The 22383-nt window shown below is 40.8% G+C and overlaps 1 protein-coding gene across 2 annotated transcripts in view; it reads left to right on the top strand.

The window, feature by feature from the left end:
* SLX4IP (SLX4 interacting protein) overlaps positions 1-22383 on the top strand; it is an 83422-nt gene that overhangs the window by 49230 nt on the left and 11809 nt on the right. The window contains exons 6-10 of one of the 2 annotated variants that reach the window (XR_009114273.1): positions 1759-1836; positions 3733-3821; positions 16268-16377; positions 17863-18850; positions 20496-20634. Coding sequence is in view for 1 of the 2 variants with exons in the window: in XM_058020814.1 (XP_057876797.1) it covers positions 1759-1836; positions 3733-3821; positions 16268-16377; positions 17863-18697 (1112 nt within the window). In the remaining variant the exon portion in view is untranslated. Of the gene's footprint in view, positions 1-1758; positions 1837-3732; positions 3822-16267; positions 16378-17862; positions 19772-20495; positions 20635-22383 lie in introns of those variants that run through there. The other variant, XM_058020814.1, reaches the window with a different exon arrangement.

Below are 22383 nucleotides of genomic sequence, written 5' to 3'. Positions count from 1 at the left end.
AATACCAGGACAGCAAGTAAAATAAACAGATATAGATGTCACTGATCTATAAAAGAATTTCAAGAAAGAAGCATCCAGCTTTTCCTGTGAAAAACAAAGATTCACACTTTTTTCACTTTAGATGCCTTTCACAAAAAACCCAAAACATGTGGATTATTGTGAACAAATGGAGGTGGAAAGAAAAACTTTTAATATTTACTGTCTGAAGATTGTTTTCCAAGCTGTACTTTTAGGAATGCTACTTTCTCAGCTTTCCAAGGTCACAGTGGCATATGTTGTTATCACACTAATAACTTATTTATATACAGGGCAAATTCTTTGATTTGACTAAGCCTACTAGCACTGATTAAGAATTGTGGATGCCAAACTGGAGTAATTTTCCTTAATTGTTCTTTTAAGTAAACAGTTAATAAAGGTGGTGGATTGCATCCAAATTTTTCTCTGGTGCTCATCATTTTTAAGGGATGGTTCAACTTGTTGCATCTTGACTCGATCTCTAAAAGGAAGTCAAATTTTGGGTGTCTTCCTGAGGGGAGGGAAAAAAGATGGCTGATAAATTTCAAAGGGATTGATTGTGATTGATAACTGTAGTTGTTAATGAGAGCTGAGGCTCAAGGGCACTCCATGGTGAGCTCCAGAAGATCTTGTAGAAGAGAGGGGAGCCCTTCAGGAGGACGTGCATTTATACTTAGAAATAAGGCATGCCTTGGCACTTGGCTCTGTAGGGATTGAGACTGAACCAAGCAAGCTTTCCTTCTTTTTAAATGGTTAGATTATAAAAACAGCAGTAGCACTTCAAATTCTAACTTATCTGTGCTAATTGCACTTAGGGTGCCTGACTGTCTTCAAAGCATCAATAATTTAAGTGTTGCAGACCCCATCCAAGTGAGGGGAAGTATCACCATCTCTTTCACGGTTTGATTTCAGTGAGGTGCACGGGGAGACTGGGGAGGATGAGTCACAGATGTCAGGTTTTGCACTTTCAGTGGGAGTCAGGCTGCTAAATACCTTCATGAATGAAGTGCTAACTGATTTACCAGGGTCATTTGGGAATTTAAGTAGAACAAAAGTAAAAGCTGATGTCTTAATACTCTCTCAGCCATAACAGAGTCTGTTCTGTCCATTTCCTACACCGCTGATGCACAAGGATTTCTGTCATTCTTGGGAGTAGAAAGTGAAAAAGCCTCTGGAGGTTACAGGTACGGCTGAGTCAGCCAGGCCAGCTCGGGCTGCTGTACATACTGAAGAGTTCAAATGTGGCCATTTCTCACCTCATTCAATGGAACTGTGGAATTGAGCCCTTTGATGCTTGGGTTTCTTTGTAGTTACCTTTTTTTATTTTCCCTACCAGGTCTGTCACCTTCCCCTAGAAGGTGGTTAAGTGAATGGATATCTGCAGTGTTCCTGTAGAATGTAGCTGAAAGCATGACACCGCACTATTAAGTGACCATGACACCACACTATTAATCAAATGACACCTCTGATGAATTAATTAATTAATTTCTGAGGTTGGGTTCCACTACTTGGTGGTTGTTAATTTGTCTAGATTTTTGCCCTGTTTCAGGCACTAATTTCTTGAGATTTCAGTATGGAGTTCAGCAGTTTATTTTGAAAAATATTCCATTAAAGTTACTTTTTCCTTTGTATCATTGAGCTGCTTTCTCTCAATCCAGTCTCTTAGCAGATGTGCAACACTTTGAGACCAGAATGCCCAAGATACCTTTACACTTACTGTTATCCCTTTGTTTTATGTTGCAGCCAACAGTTTGCACATTACTGCCTACTTTATGAAGAGATGGGTTAATCTCCGTTGTGCTCTAGGGAAACGTTATCGAGGTAAGAAATCAGTTTCTTACAGACTTAGAGGAGAAAGAAAGGGAGCATAACTAAGACACTGTCAGATTTTCATCTGCTTAAATCAAAATTGTTTTCAGAGCTTGGGTTTTTTGGTGGGGTTTTTTTGGTGGGCATTTTAAAACGATGATTTCCTGAAAACATAAAAAAAAAATAAAAAGAGAAGTGTTTCTTGAGATAAGATGGATTTTTTTTTTTTAAACTTAATTTTAAATTTGTGTATGCCTTGCCCCAGGGTAATCAGCTAAGGCTCACCAAATTCTGAGTATGACGGGACGGACTCAGCATTTTCCCGAGTCTCTGCAGGGTGAATCAAGCAGAGGGTGTAGCATGAATCACTCCATTCTTGCTGGAGTGCCCTGTGACATCAGCAGGCAGTACAAGTGCATGCAGGACAGGCTTTCCTTGCCCACACACACGGACAGCCCTGACGTAGCCTGAGCTCTTCAGGCTCTCTCAAGCCAGGATGATCTGGGAGGAGGGGAGATCAGTGCTCTCCTGCCAACACCAACGCAGTGGAGCCGTAATGATCACTGCCCTCTGCTCTGTCCTCTTGGCATTAAACAAAAACAGCCAAGTCCTTAACAATACTGAATAATTGAATGGATATTTGAAAATCATGTATTGTTTTTATAGGGATTCATGGTATTCATAAATCTTTAAATCTGTCTTCAAATGCCAGCTGGTTATATTCTAAGTCTATATTGGCTGAAGAGATCACTGTTGACTTTAAATATTTCATCAAACTTGTCTTATTAGATTAGAATTTCAGAGTTTCTGCATTGGAATCTCAACATCATTTGCTGTCTGTTAAATCTGAACTGTTCTAAAGCATCAATGAATACCTAAAGATACCTGTATTTTGCTAACCAGCAGATGAGATCGTTATAAAATGTAGCAATAAAAGCATTTTACTGGAAGCAACTTGGCCTGCTCTTCAATTCTACAATTCTTCACATCTGTGAGATCAATCTCATAAGTTTATTTCTGCAAGCCTTGTCTCTTTCTTGTCCCACAAAAACAGAGTGTAATGGCTTCATTCTGAAATACAACGAACTTCAAAATATTTTAATTCTGTTTTTATAAAAACAAAACCCAGCAACAACAACAACAACCAAAAAAAAAAAAAAAAAAAAAAAAAAAAACCAAAAAAAACCTGAGCTGAAAATATGAGGATACTGATCTGGAAATAATTTCATATGTAAACAAGAAAATATCCAGCCTGTGCTCTTCCCATAGCATTGCCAGGTACTGAATAAAGCTTTGTCTCATCTGTTCTAATCTGAGAACCTTCCATTTTTAATCCTTTGAAAACAGAAACTTTGTTGTGTTCATAACAACCCATGTGATTGTGAGTAAGATGTGTAATTCAGTAGTAGTTAACCACCTTGTTTAATGACTTCAGAAATGTCTGTAGGCAGAGTGTGAAACTCTGTGCCCTGGCCTTATGCAGAGGTTTGGTGCCAAGCCCTGGCTGAATGTTGTTGTGGGCTGCAAACCTAGTGTACAGCTTTTGTGATGGGAAGACTCATCACAGAGCAGCACAGAAGAAATCCTTGTTAAGTGGTTTGTCTGTTGGGTCTGTCTGGGCTTCCTGTCCAGGGGTGCAGGTGACTAATGTGCAGCCGTGACTGTCCTCTTGAGAACTCCATTTATTCTACTTATTGATTTTTTGGAATGCTTTATAAAAACAAAGCAAAAGGAGGGGTGGCATGTAGAAGAGAGTAGGTGAGAAGCTAGAGAGGTGCATTAATGAGTTAGTGTGCAATTAAAATACAAGTAATTTTGTGTACTAAAAGAACATGTATGTTGTTGTTGTGAGTGGTTTTGAAAGTGGTTATGACTTTTGTAATCCTCTTTTCAATTCTTTTCGTGTAGAGCTCCGTGTATTTCCAGAGAAATTTATCGTTTGTGTCAGTAAACTTGACTTTGATCCAAGTGCTTGGACATGTGACAATGGTGGATTGGTAGGTACAAAACTGTTCTATAAATTTTGGGGGTTTTTAATAGAAATGAAGCAAATATTTATATATATAGGTAGATGTAGTTATGCAAGTATTTGTTACTAGCATCTTGGCACTAGAAAGTCACATGAACAGTTGAGCCAAAGTATTCAAAAGGGCAGTCTGAAATGAACCTAAATGCAGGCAAAAATGGAAGTTTTGAAAGCTCAGCATTTTCTGAGCCTTCTAAGTCTTGGAGACCATGTGTTTAGAAAGCTGGATATGGTTTTAGCACCTTGATTTAAGGATCTTTTTTCCCTTTATATTTTGTCCTTGTAACATTTTACTTTTCAAAGTTCTGGTGTAGCTGTTTGTAATGTCCACGGGTTCTTGTATGTTTTCTTAGCACATGTTCCGCACAGCAGCTCAAGCAGATCAGTGCTGGCCCTGCTGGGAAAAAAATCCCCAAACAGTTATGGAGGAAAAGGCACTGGTGTGTGGTTAAATACCATAAGCAATTCTCCTTAAATATTTCATCCTGAGGGCTTCATCAGGGTCAAAGGCTTCTGGATTTTATCCTGCAGTTAAGTGCTGCTGTCTCAGGAGTGCTCACACGGGCCCAGGTGCCGCTCTGTGCCCCATGCTGAGGGTCACAATTACACCCCGAGGTCTGGGTGGGTTTTAGGAGTTGATCTTACATGTATTAACGTGTATTTGACCCTTGGAAAAACGTATTTTCTTTTACTCATTCAACTCTTTTTTTTTTTCCAATACCAGCCAGCGTGTTTATATTTGTAATGCTAAATGCAGATTTTCTTGTTTCAATTCCTAGCTTGGTACATAGCCTTAAGTGTCAAAGAATCAAGCAAATGTTTTTGGCACTCTCAGAAAAAAGATCTCCCTGCTCTAGAAGTACTTTGCTCTTTGGAAAATTATTACTTTTTCAGTATTGTCTTGAAAACTACTTAATGCTTGAAGGAGAAAATTCTATCTCTGCATTTTGACTGAGTAATAATTATAGGGTTTCTTATTGCTTAAGTAACTCTTATGAAATACCCAATTCCCTCATTTGGTATTTTTCATTTTTCCATAAAATAAGAGTTGAGAAGTTTTCTTTAGTTTTTCTTGTGATTTTGTGTGGGAAGGAGAAGGCAAATTTAAAAATTCAATGTTACGGACTTGAGCTTTACTATTTCAAAATTGGATCTTGATCTGTGGAAACTGCTTGTTTAAAAGGCAAGTTTAAACACTTTTATATTTAAAAAGAAAACAAATATCTCTTAGTGAGCTGATAGCCCAATCAACAATAAAGTCTTGGGAGTTTGCTTTGCTTACAGATGCAGTGTGTGCTTTGCTTACAGATGGGCAGTGCAGTGTGCTGGTAGGAGGGAGTAAAAGAAAGTTAGCCCTAAGCATCTTGCCTGGTTTGAAGAACTTGGCAAGATGGGAGCAGACCCTCAGCAAATATTTTGGAGCATCTGTTCAATTCTTACCACTCTCACTTAAAGGGTCCACTCCAGAGTGTTTTGTTGTTCCAGGGTTCCTAATGCACATTAGGACCAGATTTGTCATATACTCCAGCTGAGTACTTTGCCAAACTGGGGGAGTGTTTGATTGCCACTGAGAGTTTTTCAAGTTTTTGGCACTGCAAAAGAAAGGCAGAGAATCTGCACTTTGTGTGTGTCTGCTTTTCTCCATGCAGTTGAGCCGTGAGTAGGCTGGAATTCTAAACTCTGCCCTACAAAAGACCACCCAGAAGACCTTTCTGTTGATACACTCTGCAGAGTCTGTCATGGGCTGAAAAAGAGGCTGTGTTTTGTTTTCTTCTCCATGTTGTTTGGGTTTGAATAATGCCACAGTGTTGGATGCAAGTTCTTTTAAACCTTTAATCAGCTGGCACCCTTGGATTTGAGGGCCTGTTTGTGTTTTACAAATGCAGTTAACTATACATTAATGGAGACTTTGACACTTTCCTGTGTTGCTGTGACTGTGATTGACCTAGTCAAGACTTAGTGATTATGTGTTTTTTTTCAACTGTTTTTATGCTGGTTTATGGTCTGGGTCAAGCTTTCATTCCTGAGCTCTGTCAAGACAAATCAGGCTAAGTGTTCCCCTTTCCCCTTACTGTGAACCAGTTTTATGTCAGCCTAGTGCACGTTTCCTTCACTGACCAAAGCTCTGGTCCTTCACCTGTCTTCAGCCCTTCATTCTTTGCCTCTTCTCTGCCTTTTAGGCTGTTCTGTGTACCTCCGAAATAGGCAGTGCTTATACAACGAGTTTCAGGGGATGTAGCCAGCTATGAAATGAAATCTTTGTACTACACCTCAGGAAAGATCATAATTAGATTGCTTTTGAGATATTCACAAGCACAAACCTCAGCATCAGTTGCTGGGAGAACCAATTTTAATCCTTCTGTGATGCCTCATGTAAGACTAAGGTTAGGGTGGATTAGACAGTCTCTTAAATTAGCTTTAAGCATAAACAAATAAAATATTTGAGAGCACCTCTAAGGAGCAGGGATGAAATAAAACAGAAGAAAATCTATCGATATGTAATTTTCTAGGATGTATTTATAAATGGGTGTGTCCGTCATTATGTGTAAAACACAGGCTGCAGGCAGTAATAGCGTTTTGGAGGAAGGGAAATCTCTAGTAAAGAAACAATATAGCAAGTTATTGAAATTACATAAGCAAATTGGAAGTCTTAAGGAAAAGATGGAAAAATAGGCTGAGTGATTAATGCTAAATTTAAACATAAAACCATTGTTTCCTGTTTTACCAAACTATGTTTGTTATCTTGAATAGTTTTATCTTGAAAAAGAAGACAGTTTTGGGAACATGGCAAAAGAGGAAACCCAAGGAAATATATAAGAGCTCTGGAGAGATTAGCCATCTTTGTCAGTGACGACATTTTCTTGATTATTATTATTATGTAGGGAGCTATAATGGAAAATGTGAAATGGGTTATCTGGGGAAACAGTGGAAATGGGTGGAAGGCTTGTGGGCATTTGAAAATGTGCAAACAATGGAGTATTCATTGATAACCACATCGGCTTTATACCAGAATCTATGAGAGGAAGCACTTCTAGGGAAAGCATGAAGGAGGTTAAGCTAAAGATGGTATTAAAGTGAAAATTTGAAATTACTGTTTCAGTAAAATCAGAAAAGAAAGCGAGGAGTAGAAGATTGTCTTTATGAAAAAGGTCTCAGGTTTTCCACTGAGCTTGTTAAATTACAGAGAATATTAGACAAAAATAACAATTCTATTCCAGCAGAATATTGCACTTTAAAAACCAAACTAGCCAAAAAAACCCCTTCACAGGTACACACGGAGAAAAAAGTGCTAAAGATGTGCCCAGTGCTTTTTTAAATCCCCAGCAGGGAAAAAGCCTATTTCATCTTCTTCATGCATATATATATGACTTATAGATTGTGTCATTGTAATACTTTTCAGGAGCATTAGAGAATTCTCATTGTTAAAACTCCTGAGAGCCTTAGCCAAGGGTTTGCTTGGGTTTTGATTGTACTGGGAAGAGGCTTCTGGTTCTTTCATGCAAACATGAAACTTAGCTTTAATTAATAGATCTGTCCCACTGGAGTGTATGCTGGAATAGTGTGTCTATTGGAATGTAGAATGAAAACTTCAGATAGCAGCAATTTGTAAAGATTAGTGTAGGACTTTATGTGGAATTTAGTTATCTTTAAAGCATTTAAGACTTATTGTTAAGTGATATCAGATTGGGTAGGGGAGGAAGGAAATGCTGTGAAATAGAATTGCACAGTTCACACTGTAAGTATAAATCTTGGGGTGTGTGTGTATCTATATGTGTGTATAAAATATTACAGTGAAGCTGCTGTGCTGGTGGGCTGCTACTGAAAAGGTCACTCTACTTCCCCTCTACATCCAGCACATATTCCTTTCCTTTCTGGGTACAATGGACTGAGTGATTCTTCAGCTGAGAATGAATTAGTTCATTGACTTGACCTAGCAGAAAACGATTTATTTGTGAAGTTTCTCTGTTTTTCGTTGGAGGATTAGTTTTCCATCATGTCAGTTCATTGAACCAACTCATCCTGTACCCACACACTTGCCAATTGTGATGCAAAAAAATGTTGCAGGAGCATGCAGCCAGGATTTGGATGAATGGAGCTGAAGCAACCTTTAGGTAGCAGCTAGAGTTACTTGGATTTGAAAGTAACATCCACAACATGTTAATGTTACATTTCTTGTAATATTTGTCTTGTTGCTGGCTTTTTTATGTCACTGTCCTTTTTGAATTTTATAAAATCTAGTTTTCTGTGATTTTAGATAATGTGCTGAATTATTTTCAGTTACTATAGTAAACAGGAGAAAAACATTAAGCTGTAGTTGGTAAATATGAACAGGGTTCACTACTGCTTTCAAAAAGGTAGAGAGAGGAAACTGCAGACTAATGAACTTTAGCCAAATACCATATTAGTAGAACAGGCAAAGAATTGCTTGGGTGAGTTTTCACTTTTGACACCTCAAGCTCCTGTCACTTTTTTTTTACTCATCCTTCCTGTTCTGTGCTCCTCCTACCTTTGCTTCCCTGGGCATTCTTGTCTTCAGTGTTGAACAGTGCTGGGGTCATCCAGTGACCCCTCTGTAAACAAGGGGTGTTTTTGGTTTGGGTTTTTGTTGTTTGTGTGGTTCACTTTCAGCCAGATCCCTTGGGGGTTGATCCTTGGCAGGACCACATGTTGGGTGAGGGTGAGACTTCCCTTTCATTGTTGGTGTAACTTCCAATTAGCTTCAGTCATTAGGCTGCTGTCCCTGAGAAACTGCATCTCAGGAATGCTCCTGAAGTCTTTGACTCCATCATAAAAAGAAAGCTGCAGCAGCTTTCCAGTATTCCCTTTTGTGCCAGCTGTCTGCCTCTTCTCCTTGCAGATGCCTCTCCTGCAGCAGCGCTGCCAGAAGGGCTGTGTTCCTGCATCTCACCTTCCTGGGCATCGCAGTCCTGGGGCTGGTGCACACTGAGCTGCCCTGGGTGGGAGCAGCTGGGCTCTGTGTGTGTGTGTGCTCCCTTCTGCCAGCTCTGTTAGGGCAGGAGCTCCTGCAGGAGGCCAGGGAGAAGAGCTGAGAGCGGCGGTGCTGGGAATTGCCTCCGTGAGATTTGTCTGAACTTGTCGCAGTTTCTTCTCTTAGCTTCCAAACTGATTTATTTTCTGCATGGCAAACATCTTGCAGCTGTCTGCTGCATTAACTATCCAGAGAAGTGGACAAATGATGAAATGAAAACTGACACAATTATTTCAATTAGTCAGGATCAGAGAAGGCTTTGGAGAATTTCAGAGAAACCTCCCAGAGCTGGGTAGAGAGGCACTAGGGCTGTAAATGAAAATCATCTGTTGATAAATGCACAGTATTTTCACTGAAAAGAGCAATTGCTGTGCTCATGCAAACTGCTGAGTGCATTAACTGTGTGATGGCTGGAAAAAGGCCAAGATATTGCTGCAAGGAATTGATTGGAAAACTTTGTTCTGTGACATTATTTATCTGAAAAGCAGACAGAGTATTAGAGTATGTATGGAATGAAATAAAAAGTAATATTTTTTGCCTTGGATCCAAAAAGTAAGTGGAATACATCCTCAATAAACGAGTACCTCATTATGCAAAATCAGGTGAAGCAGAGCAGAAATCTGGATGGTCCTGTAGCAGCAGTATAAATGATTAAGATTGTAAAAAATTATTTCCATATGAAGCAATCCTCAAAAAGTAGGGACAAATTGAGTAATCTTTTACTCATTTTGGTAGTTGCTTTTTATGAGTCCTCCAGTTGATTTAAATCTCACTACTTAGCAGCGTTCACAAGATCCCATTTGTCAAAGCCTTGTGGTTATTTAAGATATTATCATCTGTCATCATCCTTTCACCTCCCTCATTTTCCTCTCCCCTCTCACTGTTGCTGTCACAGCTTATGCTGGTGCTTCAAGTGGATTTGACCTGCTTCTCTGCTCCTTCCTCTCTGCAGACTTGGAGAGGATGGGCCCCCCTGGCAGAGGGGCAGGGGGGAGGCTGGCAGGGCTCATGTTAAACTGCAGGGAGCTCAAGATTTTATTTGTCTTTGGTACATCTGTGAGATTTTGGTGGCTGTAGGATTTGAAAAGGATGAACTTACTTAAGGTTTTGGTAGTAATTCTTGATATTCCTGTTGGGCAAAAAATATTTGACAGGATTTTAAAAAATTGTTTCAAGGAGCAATCTGTTCCTCAGTCTTCAGCAGAAATCTCTTAGAACTAATAGGAAGTTCATAACTTGACTGAAGAGGGAAGTGAAATAGATGATGGTGAAGTTCACAGCAGGATTTTTGAACAATTTGTAGTTATTTGAAATTATTTGGAGGGACAGATCCCCAGTGTGGGCTCAGAAGTGTTGGGGGTTTTTGGGGTGGTGATACTGGTGTTGGTTTTGGAAACCAATCTAAAACATTACACTGTTGAACAGTAATTATTTCCTGAGCTGTGCTATTCTTGTTTTACATATTTTGGGTTTGTGTAATCAGTGCAATCAAGAGTATTAGATATTCTTTACAACATCTCTTCTGGGTGTTACTGCATATTGTAATTGCATAAAAACAACAGAAGAGCATAAAATTGATGTGTTTTTTTTTTCCAGATTTTTGTCCTGTAAGTATCCAAGTGTTGGGCATCTGAATCACACTGTACACATCATGTGCTCCAAGGAGTATTCTCTTATGTCATATAACTCATGCTGTGCCTGGGCAAATGCAAAGTTTGCTTCAGTGTTGCTGGTGGGTGATGCTGAGGGACATCTGCACTGGCTGACCCATAGCCAGTGAGGTTTGGCACACAGAGGATCCTCATGCCAGCCTGTGAAAAGCTGTAGTACAGGATTACAGAAGGGCCTGCCTCAGGTATTCTCTCTTGATTTGTAAGCTGGAGAAAGGGGTCAAGTGCCACAGCAAATTGCTATTCCCTTATTTTATAAAAATCTCTTTCAAGTATGAAATGTGTGTCTCACATGCATGTCCTCTTTCATAATTGCTGGAGTCGGGAACCTAAATATTGATGGAAATGGCTGGCTGAAGATACATGATTATAAAACAGTGGTTTCCTTTAAAATTCCCTATCACTGTGCTTCAGATTTTTCTTTAGTGTCATTGAGGGAAGTTAATTGGGTTGAAAAGCTGTTGTCTAGTCCTCCATTTCTTATCAGTGGACACTTTCTCTGAAGATAGAATCTGAGTCTTGTAGCATCAGTCTATAAAATCAGAATGATTAATAGCTCAATTACTTAACATTAATTTTAGCTGTTCTTGCCTTCAAGCAAATGCACACAGCCTGTGTCACGTGCTGCTCAGTATGTAAATAAATCAGTTATTTTGGGAGCACTTCTGTGCCTTTAGAAAGTGTGATGTGGTATTTGCTCCCTGTGTTACACATAGGTCTGATTTATAAAAAGGCCCCCCTGCAGCTCTAAGTTTTAGAAAGAATCACATTTCATTTGTTCTCTGCCATTTACAGCAGGAATTCTTCTATTTTCTCTTCTTTAGTGGATGTTCAAATGCAAATCTAGAGAGCTCTGAATTTCCAACACTCAGAACAGTCTGGGATTTCTCCTATATGTGAAATACAGTTAAGATCTGCACGAAATACTTCAAAAGGAAGAGGGCATTTTCCTCATAGAAGTCGTATGCTTTAAACTAATCTGGTGATGCCTGGGGGACCTTTGGAATGTTTGCAGTTGCCAGGATTTATGTATTGAGTGAGAAACTTGGGTTCACACCTTGTGCTTTGAGAAAGGGGAATGTGTATCACAGGGGCTTGTAACAGACTGGGCCAATGCTTGGACTAAATAATGCAGACCATAGAGTCTCCTGAGCATCAGGACTGAAAATCTGTGGTGTCACATTCAAGGGAATTTTGGTGGTAGATGATGAAGACTGTGCTGATCCAGGAGTTTGATTTTGCCTTCTCTGCTAGGTCATGGGAAGGTTGAACAGTTCTGCTCCTCCTGGACAGATGCAGTTTGCTCTGGTTGTTACATTCTTTCAAGATTGAAATTGGAGTTTTTTGAAAACCACCAGCATTCCTTAAAAATACTTATTTCAAAGGCAATACCAGTATTCCAGTGTAACCTTAATGGTTTTTACTGGAATTTACTGACTTTTACAGCAAGACAGTCTTTAAAATGTAGATGAATATTCTACAAATCTGATCAAGGAACTGTATTTCAGGTTGAGATTAATATCCATTTCTGTACTTGGAAAACTTCTACAAGTGTTTTATGATGTGGTTGGAGTTCATATGTAGAACTGCCAGGACTGATGCATCACTACATTGGAAATGCAAAAAAATTTGCATCTTGAAACTGTGGGAAGCTTTTCCTTCATGTGGGTTGGGAGAGGGCAGGAGGCGAGACCCAAAGTCCTGTCTCTGTCACTTTTTTATCAGTTAGATTGTAATGTCTGATCCATCCTTCCCTCAGAAGCCTCCTCACTTGCTTTAAGGAGCCCTTTTTGCTTATCAGATTGGAAGGAGTCCTGTCTGACCTCTCTGATCTGCCCATCATCTGTCAGGACACCTCTGAAACCTAAAGGTTATCTTTGATGGTTGAGCTCATGATGCAGCTTAGAATGACACTGAGAGAAATCATCCAATTGCCACCTTACTTAAAGGTCCTCTCAGTAAGGGTTTCTGTCTTATTCATGTCACTAATTTTTATTTTATTTTATGGACCTGGGATAATACATTAGTTCATAGCTTTGCCTATTTTATTTTTATAGTCCCCTCCCATTTGCCACCATGATATAAAAATTGATTTCTTGAACCCACTGGTGTATTCTATTAAGTATTTTTGATGAGCCACATTAATAAATGCATTTTAAAAACTGTGTTTTTTATGATGGGGTTGGGAACCAGACATGAAATTTAATTATCTCTTAGTCTTACTTTATAAGCTTGTGGCACTGAGAAGAGTGAGAGACAGCAAGCAAGCATGACACCAGAGAGGCAGGAAAGGGGGGCAGCAGTGTTCACTTTGAAGATTTTCTTTCAACCCAGTATTAGACTGGAAGAAAAAAAAAGAAAAGAGTATTTGTATGAGTATATTGTCATGCTGGAAAGGCCAGAGCTTCCACTCTGCTTCAGGGTAATGAGTTCCTCTTCAGGGTAAGGGTCCCTCACAAGTGCCCATCCATGGGTAGCTCTTTAACAGGTATCTAGTGCTGTACTGCTGAATTCAGCTGTCCTGGAGAGAGATGGAGACAGCAGTGAATGCCACTTCTACAGTTCTGAGGGTTTCTTTTTCAGCTTGAATGTGTAGTAAGTGGAGTAAGATAGCTGAAAAAAAAGGGAATCTTCAATTTGATAAACCTTACAGGAAGCATGTTCCGTGTCTAGCAGTGTGCCTGATATTTCTCTGTAGGCTTTGATAGCTATTTTTCTTCTCCCAAACATCTCTTTGGATAAGTGTTAAGGACCTTGAATTCAGGTTTGGGGTGGCCAGTGTCATGAGCAGGTAGGCTGGTAAGACTTAGCAAGCTTCACTTCTGCGGGCCCTTCTCTGCAGTTTTAGTGACAAAGAGGACTGAGCTTACCCTGGGATTTTAAGAGCACATATTTCTAATAGAACTTGGCAGTTCAAGGGCTAGAGAAGCATTTTAATCTTTTGTGCCCACCCAGTCTCTATACAAATGTAAATATGTCTGTCTTTAACAATTTGCCAAGAAATGTGGTTTTAATTTGTTAGCAGCGATCCCACTCCCTGCAGCTCTCAGAGTCGAGTCGCAAGTCTGGCGGTGCTTTGACGTTTTTCTCTGTCATGGTGTCATTGTTTATATGATGTCTGCTTCTGCTGTCCTCCCTTTTATGCCTGGAATATTTTTCTTTAATTATTTCATTGCCTAAAAGGAATCTGGGATTACTAGACAGGATGAGAGCAGATTAGCTTTTTTTCTTTCTTTAGCAAGTCCTGAAGTTCCCATAGGAAATAAATAGTATTCTCAAAACAGACGGTGTGTTTTATTTTTTTTTTAATTAACTAAAATTATTAAGCCTAATAAAGAAAATAAAGGAAGTATCACCAATAATGGCTGTGTGTCTTAGTAGTATATGGAGTGCCCACTGTTGTTGTTTATGACTCCTTCTGCCTTCTATTGTGGACTTATTCCAGCCTTAGGGAGTTTACATCACTACTAATAGCAAAAGGCTCTCTGGTTCCCACAGTGTCTTTCAGAGCCTGACTCATATGCCTTATGTTAATTGTTCAGCTCTCAAAATACAGCACTTACAGGGTGTGGTTCCGAGGGGAAAATCTACTGTACTTAGAGGGCATGTTCAGAAGTGTTTCACATATAAATCATTTTGGTTTTTACTTTTTTTGATGCCTTAACCCTTTCTGTCACTGCTTTGTGTGATAAGTTATATGAAAGCAAAACAAAAGGTCGATGACAGCGCAGTGAAGGGAATGTGTTAGCCCTGCAACTTGGGGCCATTAGCTCCAGCCTGACTCAACTCTCAAGTGCTGTGATTTTGATCCTGGCCTCTCTGCAGGGTCTGCACCTCTCAGCCTGGCAGGACCATCCCAGTGCTGCAGGGTCCAGAGTCAGAGGCAGGTCAGAGCTGGGGCTTATTCCTCATCTGCAGTAGGGAGTATATGGGGACATGCGCTAGTCCTAGTCCTCCCCTGGATTTTGTACTAAGGGCTCCTTTGAATGCCTTGCTTGCCACATGCCAAGAGTTGCCTGAGTGGGCTGCCGATCCTGGCCTGGTCAGCACGCTGGGGGCTGGAGAACAGTTAACAGAATTAACCTTACCTGTTCCCACCCAGCAGGAGCTCAGATGGGCTCCGGCTCTCTGGCCAAGTATGAGTGCTCTCCAGCTGCTTTGATGCAGGGTGATTGTGCAAGACCCTTCAGCCTCCAAGTTGTGTGGCTGTTACTGGAAATCAAAATAGTTTCTACAGACTTTGCAGTCTCTGCCTTCTCTTAAAATTAGCATAGGGCTCGAGTATCTTAGTAGTATTTCTTTATTTAATAGCTTACAAAGTATGAAAATATATTTAGTCAAATTAGGGGAATCTACCTCCAGCAAGAATAGAAGCAGCAATTAATCCCTCAGATTAAACTAGTTAAGCTTGATTTCTGAAGCTGGGATCACATTGCATGTATGCTGTTTTCTGCCTGCTGTAAACACACTTGTTGCACCACGCGTGGACAGAACTTCATACGTGGCTCAATGTGCACATTTGTGTAACTTGTCTCTGAAAGGAAGGCTCAGAACAGCTGTAGCTTTTTTCAGTGCCACAATGGCTTTACTTCTTTGCCTGACTACCCTCCATCTGCTTGCAAAATAGGAAGCTGTTTCCGCTGGCTATTTCTTCTGGAAAGAGCATGGAGGTACCCCTGCCCTCTCCTCTAAAACAGATATAAAAATGGGCAGGGCTTGATCTCCCCTAAGTGACAGGTTCCCGAGGGATGTTCCAGGCAGGGGTCATGCACAGGCTGTGGCCTTGTGCCTCTGCTGGCTGTCTCTGTGTTCCTCAGTTCTTCCGCACCGCCTGGCTCCAGTGCCTCACCAAGGAATGGGCTGGAGCTCCCCTGCGTTTGGGGAGCCCTGTCACACACTGCATCGTGGGGGCTGAGGGAGAAAAGTGCTCTCAAAGACAAGGAGATGCACAAAGCCTCTTCTCCCCTTGACTTCACCACTTCTTTTTCCTCTCCTCCGTGGCCTCAGAGATAATACTTTTTTGGAGTGTGTGGTAATTAATGGTGAAATCAGCAAACAGCCCTTCTCTGGTTGAGATTGTTTCATTGCGAAGGGAAGTGCTCACAGCTTGAAGAAAAAGAGCATTTTCCTTCCCTCCCGCTCGCCCCAACCTCATATTATATAAAAGGATGGTGCTGCTGTTAGCTGAGATCAGAAAGAATTCCCCTGGTGTCCTGTAGTAGCCAACCACTACAAGCTGCGAGCGTTTAAATGTTAGAATTAAAAGTTTTAACCCTTGCCTTGTTCAGTGAGTAAATAATGCTGTGTATGGTTTTTTGTAAGTATGGAAAATGATGGGAATTCCTCTGAGAATAAGTGTATAGACCACTGCGCCAGTCAGTCTCTTCAGAAAAAACTGACAAGCGTGCTCCTGTCTGCAAGAGAGATTCCTGGCATTTGTCACAGTTTGAGCCACAAAGATGTCAAGTATTTGCCAACAGTTTCCTCAGATGGTTTGGAAAGCTACGTCCTTTACATTGCAGCCTTGTTTGTTTGCGGTGTATTTTAGCATACAAAATATGTTGCTTGAGAGTCAAGGGGAGGGAACTGACTAGACTCCTAAATATTAAAAGATTAAAAATGATTGTTTCTTTTAGACTGCTTAGATCAAAATAATAAAGAACAGCTGTAAATCTTAGTATTAGAAATGGAGCTTTCTGTTGAATAATCACAGTTTGATGTGTCATGCTTTAAACCTGTATTTTTTTTTTTGAGCAGAAAGAAGAACTTTCCAATGGGACGTCTGAATATTTTACTGAATCTGCTGAGAACAAGAAGCTTAAGATTAGTCTGAGTGAACAAATAAAGCAAGACATCCTGAGAAAAATGTATGCCACTATTCTTTATAAGCTTTTGAATTTATAATTGGTAAACTTTTATTTGGTAGAATCTAGCTCATGAAATAAAATTTTAAATAATACAAAATTTCAAATAATATGAACTACTTTACAAAAGATTGTTTTAAATTACTGAAAGATTACTACTGTAGTGTGGATAAGCACATAAAATGATTGATGTTTTTTACAGCATGGAGAAAGCTATTACAACCGACACAGATGTAACACATAGCACTAGGCAGAGTCAAAACAGGCTGTTTTTCCTTGAATGAAGCTCTGAGCCAAAATAAATATGTGATGCTTGAATCGGGTGAAAAACACTTCACAAATGTTTTTGGTTGTTCATTTTGAGACTCTGGATCAATAGTCACAATTAAAGAGTATCCCTGATTGAGTGGATGAGGAGGATGAGCTGATCAGCTGAACTTGTCACTGCTCCATGTGGTAGCAGGACCCCATCCCAAGCTGTGGGAGATGCCAGCAGCCCCAAATCACCTGTGAAATCAGGGATTTGCTGTGAACCCTGGCAACTTTTCTTTTTGCCACAGTTGTCTCATGTGTTGCCTTTAGCAATGAGATTAGCTTTGGAGGCATACCAGCTCTACCTGGATTGGGTGAGCCCTCTCTGAGGGGAGTTAGATGCTCTGTCCTGGGAGCTGCTGGGCAGCAGAACATGGTCTCAGCTTGGGGCTGTCTCTAGCAACCGTGTGTTTAGACTCCAAATGCAGCTTCAGGACTTGGGCATAAAGTTCATCTTAAGGGCTGTGTGAAATCCAGATCCATAGGTAGCGTGCTGCTGAGGAGTGTTTATGTACTGCCGCTCTGTCAGGTCCCTTGTGATCCCATTTTCCTGTGTAATTCCTTTCAGAATATCATCTACTTGCATTACCCAAGTCCTTGCCAGATGAATGGGCTTGATACTAGATGAGTAGTGGTTAACTTTAAAGCAATGCTTTGAAATGTCCTGGGAAAAATTCCAGAGGAACATTCTAAAATAGAGATTAGGAGCTCTCACACAGAGGCGCACTCACTGCCTCTCCCGCCTGCCCCCTCTGTCCTGTAGATATGCATTATGCATGTGGGTATATGGGAATGGTTTGCAATCATTTAGGCACTTAGGAAATGCTATTTTATCTAGCCAGTTCAGAAAGGAATTCAGTATACTTCTGCTCTGTTGACCTTTAACATCGGTAATGAATTCAGTTCTGCCTCTTGGAAAAGAGTGTGAACTCACTCTTTCGGAGCTTAGTCATTAATAAATAGGGCTCTCCCCTACAACAGTGGAAAATCAGATGGATAACGCTTGATATTATCCACACTAGACAAACATTGCTGCTTGTCAAGATGATACGCAGGGATTTTTTCCATGTTCAGAAAGAGGGTGGCCCAAGTGGTGTTTCAGAGTTGGAAAAACAGTAAATGGAGTCAGTAAAGGTTCTTTTTTAATTTAAAAAACAAAATTCCTTTTTATTGCAGTGTGAAGAGGACAAAACCAAGGAGAAGTAGTGCAAGCAAACCTCAAATCAGCAAGGACTCCAAGAAAGTGTATCTTGGCGGGGCAGACTCACAGACAGAGAACAGAAACAGCGACTGTGAGGCTTCTCTGAGTGCTCGCTGTGCTGTGAAGCGCAGGAGCCCAGGCCTGCTGAAGGACTGCACAAACACAGCTGAGAGCAGCCTGGGCCTTCCTGAACCAGAGCAGAGAAAGGATGTTCATCAGGGACAGCCAGAGGAGGTTCACAGCCAGCACAAACCTCGCTCTCTGCAGCGGCCAGAGGCGAGGCTGCTCGGTGAGAGCCCTCCGTGCAGCTCCGAGTCAGCGCCGACGGCTCCTAAACAAAGCCAGAGAGTGACCAGAGCACAGGCTCAGCTCGAGACCTGTGGCTCACAGCAAAAGCTGGAGCATTTCACAAAAATGTCCTCTGAAGGGACTCCTTTAACTTACATCAATACAGAAATTAGTGAGTGTGACAATAATTGTTTGGGTCCATTCCTGGAGGAGACGACACCTCTTAATTCCAAGTTGTTTTCAAAGCAAGATGTGACAGAGACTATGGTTGACAGGAAGTCATTGACTTTGAGAAAAAACCCCTCCTGGTCTCTTTCTGTGAGCAGCAGTGGAGTGCAGACAAGCCAAAAGGAGCCAAGCACAGTCCCGGAAGAGCTGCCTGCAGTGCCAACATCATGTCTAGAGCTGCGCCCCGTGTCTTCAGAGAAGCTTTCCCAAAAAAGAAAAAAAGATGTGGAAAATGGTCTTGGGAAGTTAAAACTGCGAAGGCTTAAGAAGTCAAAATCTGAAATACTGCCTTGATAGCATGGGTGGTCAGCCAAGGTTGTGCCTAAGCAAAGTGCAGGAAGCAATTCAAAATGATGGAAAACAATAGAAATACAAAATCAAAATTAGAGAACACAATAAGAAAATTTAGTTAACTAAGGATCTTAGTCATTTGGCACTGTAATACAGGTAATCCTTTTAAGTCTTTAGGAAATAGTCATGATTATTACACAAGTCAGCATCAGATTTATAGAAAGAAAAATCTCTTATAAAATACTATTTACTAAGCAAAATGTTAGATTTATACATATTTAGTGCTATTAAAAAGTCATATCAGCTGCTGACAGCAAAAGTTAAAACTCCTTGTGTGATCTGTTTTGAGCATGTAGTTTATTTTAGTAAAAAATTAACCCTTTCTCTATATTAGGAAGTTTGTGGTTTACTCACATGATCTTTACAGCAATAAAGCAAATTAATTTTATTTCAGATAACTCTTTAACCAGGATTAATAGCTGATGATTTGAGGCCCACTTTTTCAGAGAAGTTTCAAAATAACTATAGTTTCTGCTTGTGTAGTTTTGATATGAACATTTAATTCTAGCCCATGTTGCGGATACAAGTCATCACGCATTCAGTCTTGGGGAAGAATGAAGGTTTCTTTTATATATTTAGATTTATATGTTTACACCTGGATTTCAAACATTGTTCTTGGGTGAAGTTCATATATAAACATGTATGTATATCTTCATGGATACATGTTTCAAAATGAGGCCTTGCTTGTGTACAAGGGCAACACACTGGTTTTCATGTGGAAGTAACACTAGAGTTAAATCTCATTTTAAGATAAATTTTAATTTCACAGTGCTTGTTCATACTGCTTCTTGAATTTAAATGCTAATGAGCTAAGGAAATGTACCTTTTTATTTCATGCTTATCTTTTAAAATGTGTAGAATAAATGTATAAGCCATTTCCTTTCCTCATTCCCAAGCTCAGTGTGACACAGCCCCTGAGGCAGCAGGAGGGCCGGCCATGTCCGTGGCATGCAGCAGGCCCAGGAGGGACTGTCCCGCTCTGCCCTGGCCTCGAGGGCTGGGCACAGCTGTGGGCACTGGAGTGTAACAAGGATATAGAGGTGTTTGAGAACTTCCAGAGGAGTGCATGAGGATGGGGCAGCCCTGTGAGGAGCAGCACTGGGTCTGTTCAGCCTGGAGGAGACTGAGGGGACACCTCACTGCAGCTGCAGCCTCCTGGTGAGGGCAACAGGAGGGGCAGGCACTGATCTCCTCTGTGTGGGAACAGTGACAGCACCTGGGAATGGCCTGAAGTTGTGTCAGGGCAGGTTTAGTGTGGATATCAGGAAGGGCTTTTCCACCCAGAACCTGGCTGGGCACTGAGCAGGCTCCCCAGAGAAGTGATCACTGCACCAAGCCTGGCAGAGCTCAGGAAGCATTTGAACAGTGCTCCCCTGCACGGGTGGGATTGTTGGGGTGTCCTGTGCAGGGCCAGGAGCTGGACTCTGATGGTCCTTGTGAGTCCCTTCCAGCTCAGCATATTCTGTGCTCTGTGATTTTGTGTGAAGTAATTTAGAAAAATTTCAGTGACATTTACTTATGACTGTGGATCTCCTCATTGAGGTTAAGGAGGTGATTCACATCCAGGAACATTAGAGTTGGTGGTGTAACCCAGGTCCTGATGAGAGTTAGCTGCTCTGCAGCTGACAGCAGGACTCTGCTGATTGTGCAGCTTCCTCCTGCTGGAAGTGATTTCTGCTCTTGCTGCAAATGAAGAAGATTCTGCATGTGTCTGGAAGACATGTTCTCTTTTTTCTTTCAGCTCTTTGGGTGATGTTTCTCAGTGCTTTGCAGTCAGGTTGCAAATCCTTACCCAGCTCCAGGCTCTGCTAAAAGCTTTTTCCCAGTACCAGCAAAACCAAGGCTGCAAAGAACCTGGTTTGGAGGAAGAAGAGCCTGAGGTATGTTTGCTGTTGGCTTTTTTATGCACTGGAGATACTAGGCCAGGAAGGGAGTAAAAAGCACCTTTTTTGATGGACTTTAAAGAGGTACAGGGATAGTACATTAAGCATTTATCAGAAAAATGAGAGTAGTTAGAATAATTTGATAGTTTATATTAAAGTCTTAGCATAGACAATTCAAGTATCAGAAACCAGAGGGCAACCACATCTAGTTTTTATCACACCAGTTTTCATCACCACTGTTATTATGTGTGTGTGTGTGTGTGTGTGTGTATGTATATATATATGTGTTAACCTTATAATTAAAGTTTTAGTTTTAATCTTGACTGAAGAACATACCTGCCTGCACCCTTTCAAATGAAGGTCATGCTTTTAAAGGGGGCTTAGGTACGTTAAACTGTTGTCTGTGTAGGTAAGAACACTTGATTTTTCCTTTAGGATATTTTGTTATGTTACTTAAAATGCTGGTTTTATCTCTTTTCTGCTGCCTGGGAACATCTCCCTTTCAAAGCAGTGGTCATGCAACAGTGAGAGATGAAAGGTGATGGAGGGTGTTAGAGGCTGGGGAGTCAGAACAAAGCTGGGCTTTCTCACAGGTCCACGGTGGTGTAATTCCATTTGTCCTTACTGTCTTGATAAGTTGTAGGCTCTGTGCAGCTGTGTATTTTTGAGCTTCATTGCTATCAAAAGTTGTGTCTTGGATCCTCCCAGAAATGCAGCTATTTAGGGAAAAGACTTTGAATTCACAGTCATTTCTGGATTTTAGAAGGCGTTGCTGCTCAGACCTGCACTTTCTTTTGTCTGTGCAGCAGGACTTTTATACCAGCTGGTCTTTTGCAAACCTGGTGGTGCTTTGGCGGTGCTGGGACACAGAGGCTGTGTCTGTGTCTCTCTCCTCTCTCTGCTTCAAGCCCAGGGCCATCTTCTTAGACTTTGCTTTTTTCTTCAACACCCATCCACCTGCACCCAGAGGACTGGCAAAGGTGTGGTCTGACATGCTCTAGAACCACAAATTTGATTTCCTAAATCAGGTTTAGAGGGGAAAAAGGGAACTGGAAACTGAGCTGGAGTAAAATTAGCAGTTTGCAAGTCTTGGCTTTCTATTATCAAATTGCTTCTGAGCAGCACTAGCATGCCTTTCTGTAAAAGTAGGGAATACCGAATATCTGTTCTCTTCTGAAGCTGCCATTGAAGCACAGAAACAATATCTTTGGTTCATTTTTTATCCTAAACCAGCCAGCTTTGGTGGGTTATTATTTTTAATGAATCATCTGGTTCATTTGGTCTATGCTTTTGCTGATAATGAAACAGTTGTTTCCTAGTGAAACACTCTCTAATGTGTACAAATTATTGTTTCCATTTTTCTTTACGTCAAAGCAGTTAAAAATATTTGTTTAGTGGACTTCTATGGTTAAACACATATCAAAAGCTAGACCAGCCTTTTACATAATCATTTATAAAGAGGAATCAGCTCATGTGAAATCTCCCTTGCCCAGTGCTGGTTGGTAGGAAGGTTTTAAGTATCCCAAGATCTTGTGGGTGCTAAGCTTTGTGCAGGTTCTGGTGTTACCTGCCAGGTAAGCACCCAGACGTCCCTTCCTACAGAAGGCTTTGACCAGGTGAGGTGTTAAGTAGCTTCTGAAGGCATTTCTTTGGTCAGTGTGAACTTCCTTCCCTCTCACTGCTCAGCATGTGGATTGCATTGGATGAGTTGTAATTGCCATTTACATCATCATCTCTTTGGCTATT

The sequence above is a fragment of the Melospiza georgiana genome, chromosome 3 (assembly GCF_028018845.1).
Source record: "Melospiza georgiana isolate bMelGeo1 chromosome 3, bMelGeo1.pri, whole genome shotgun sequence".
In the NCBI taxonomy this organism is placed as follows: domain Eukaryota; kingdom Metazoa; phylum Chordata; class Aves; order Passeriformes; family Passerellidae; genus Melospiza; species Melospiza georgiana.
This window is presented reverse-complemented; position numbering and strand designations above follow the sequence as displayed.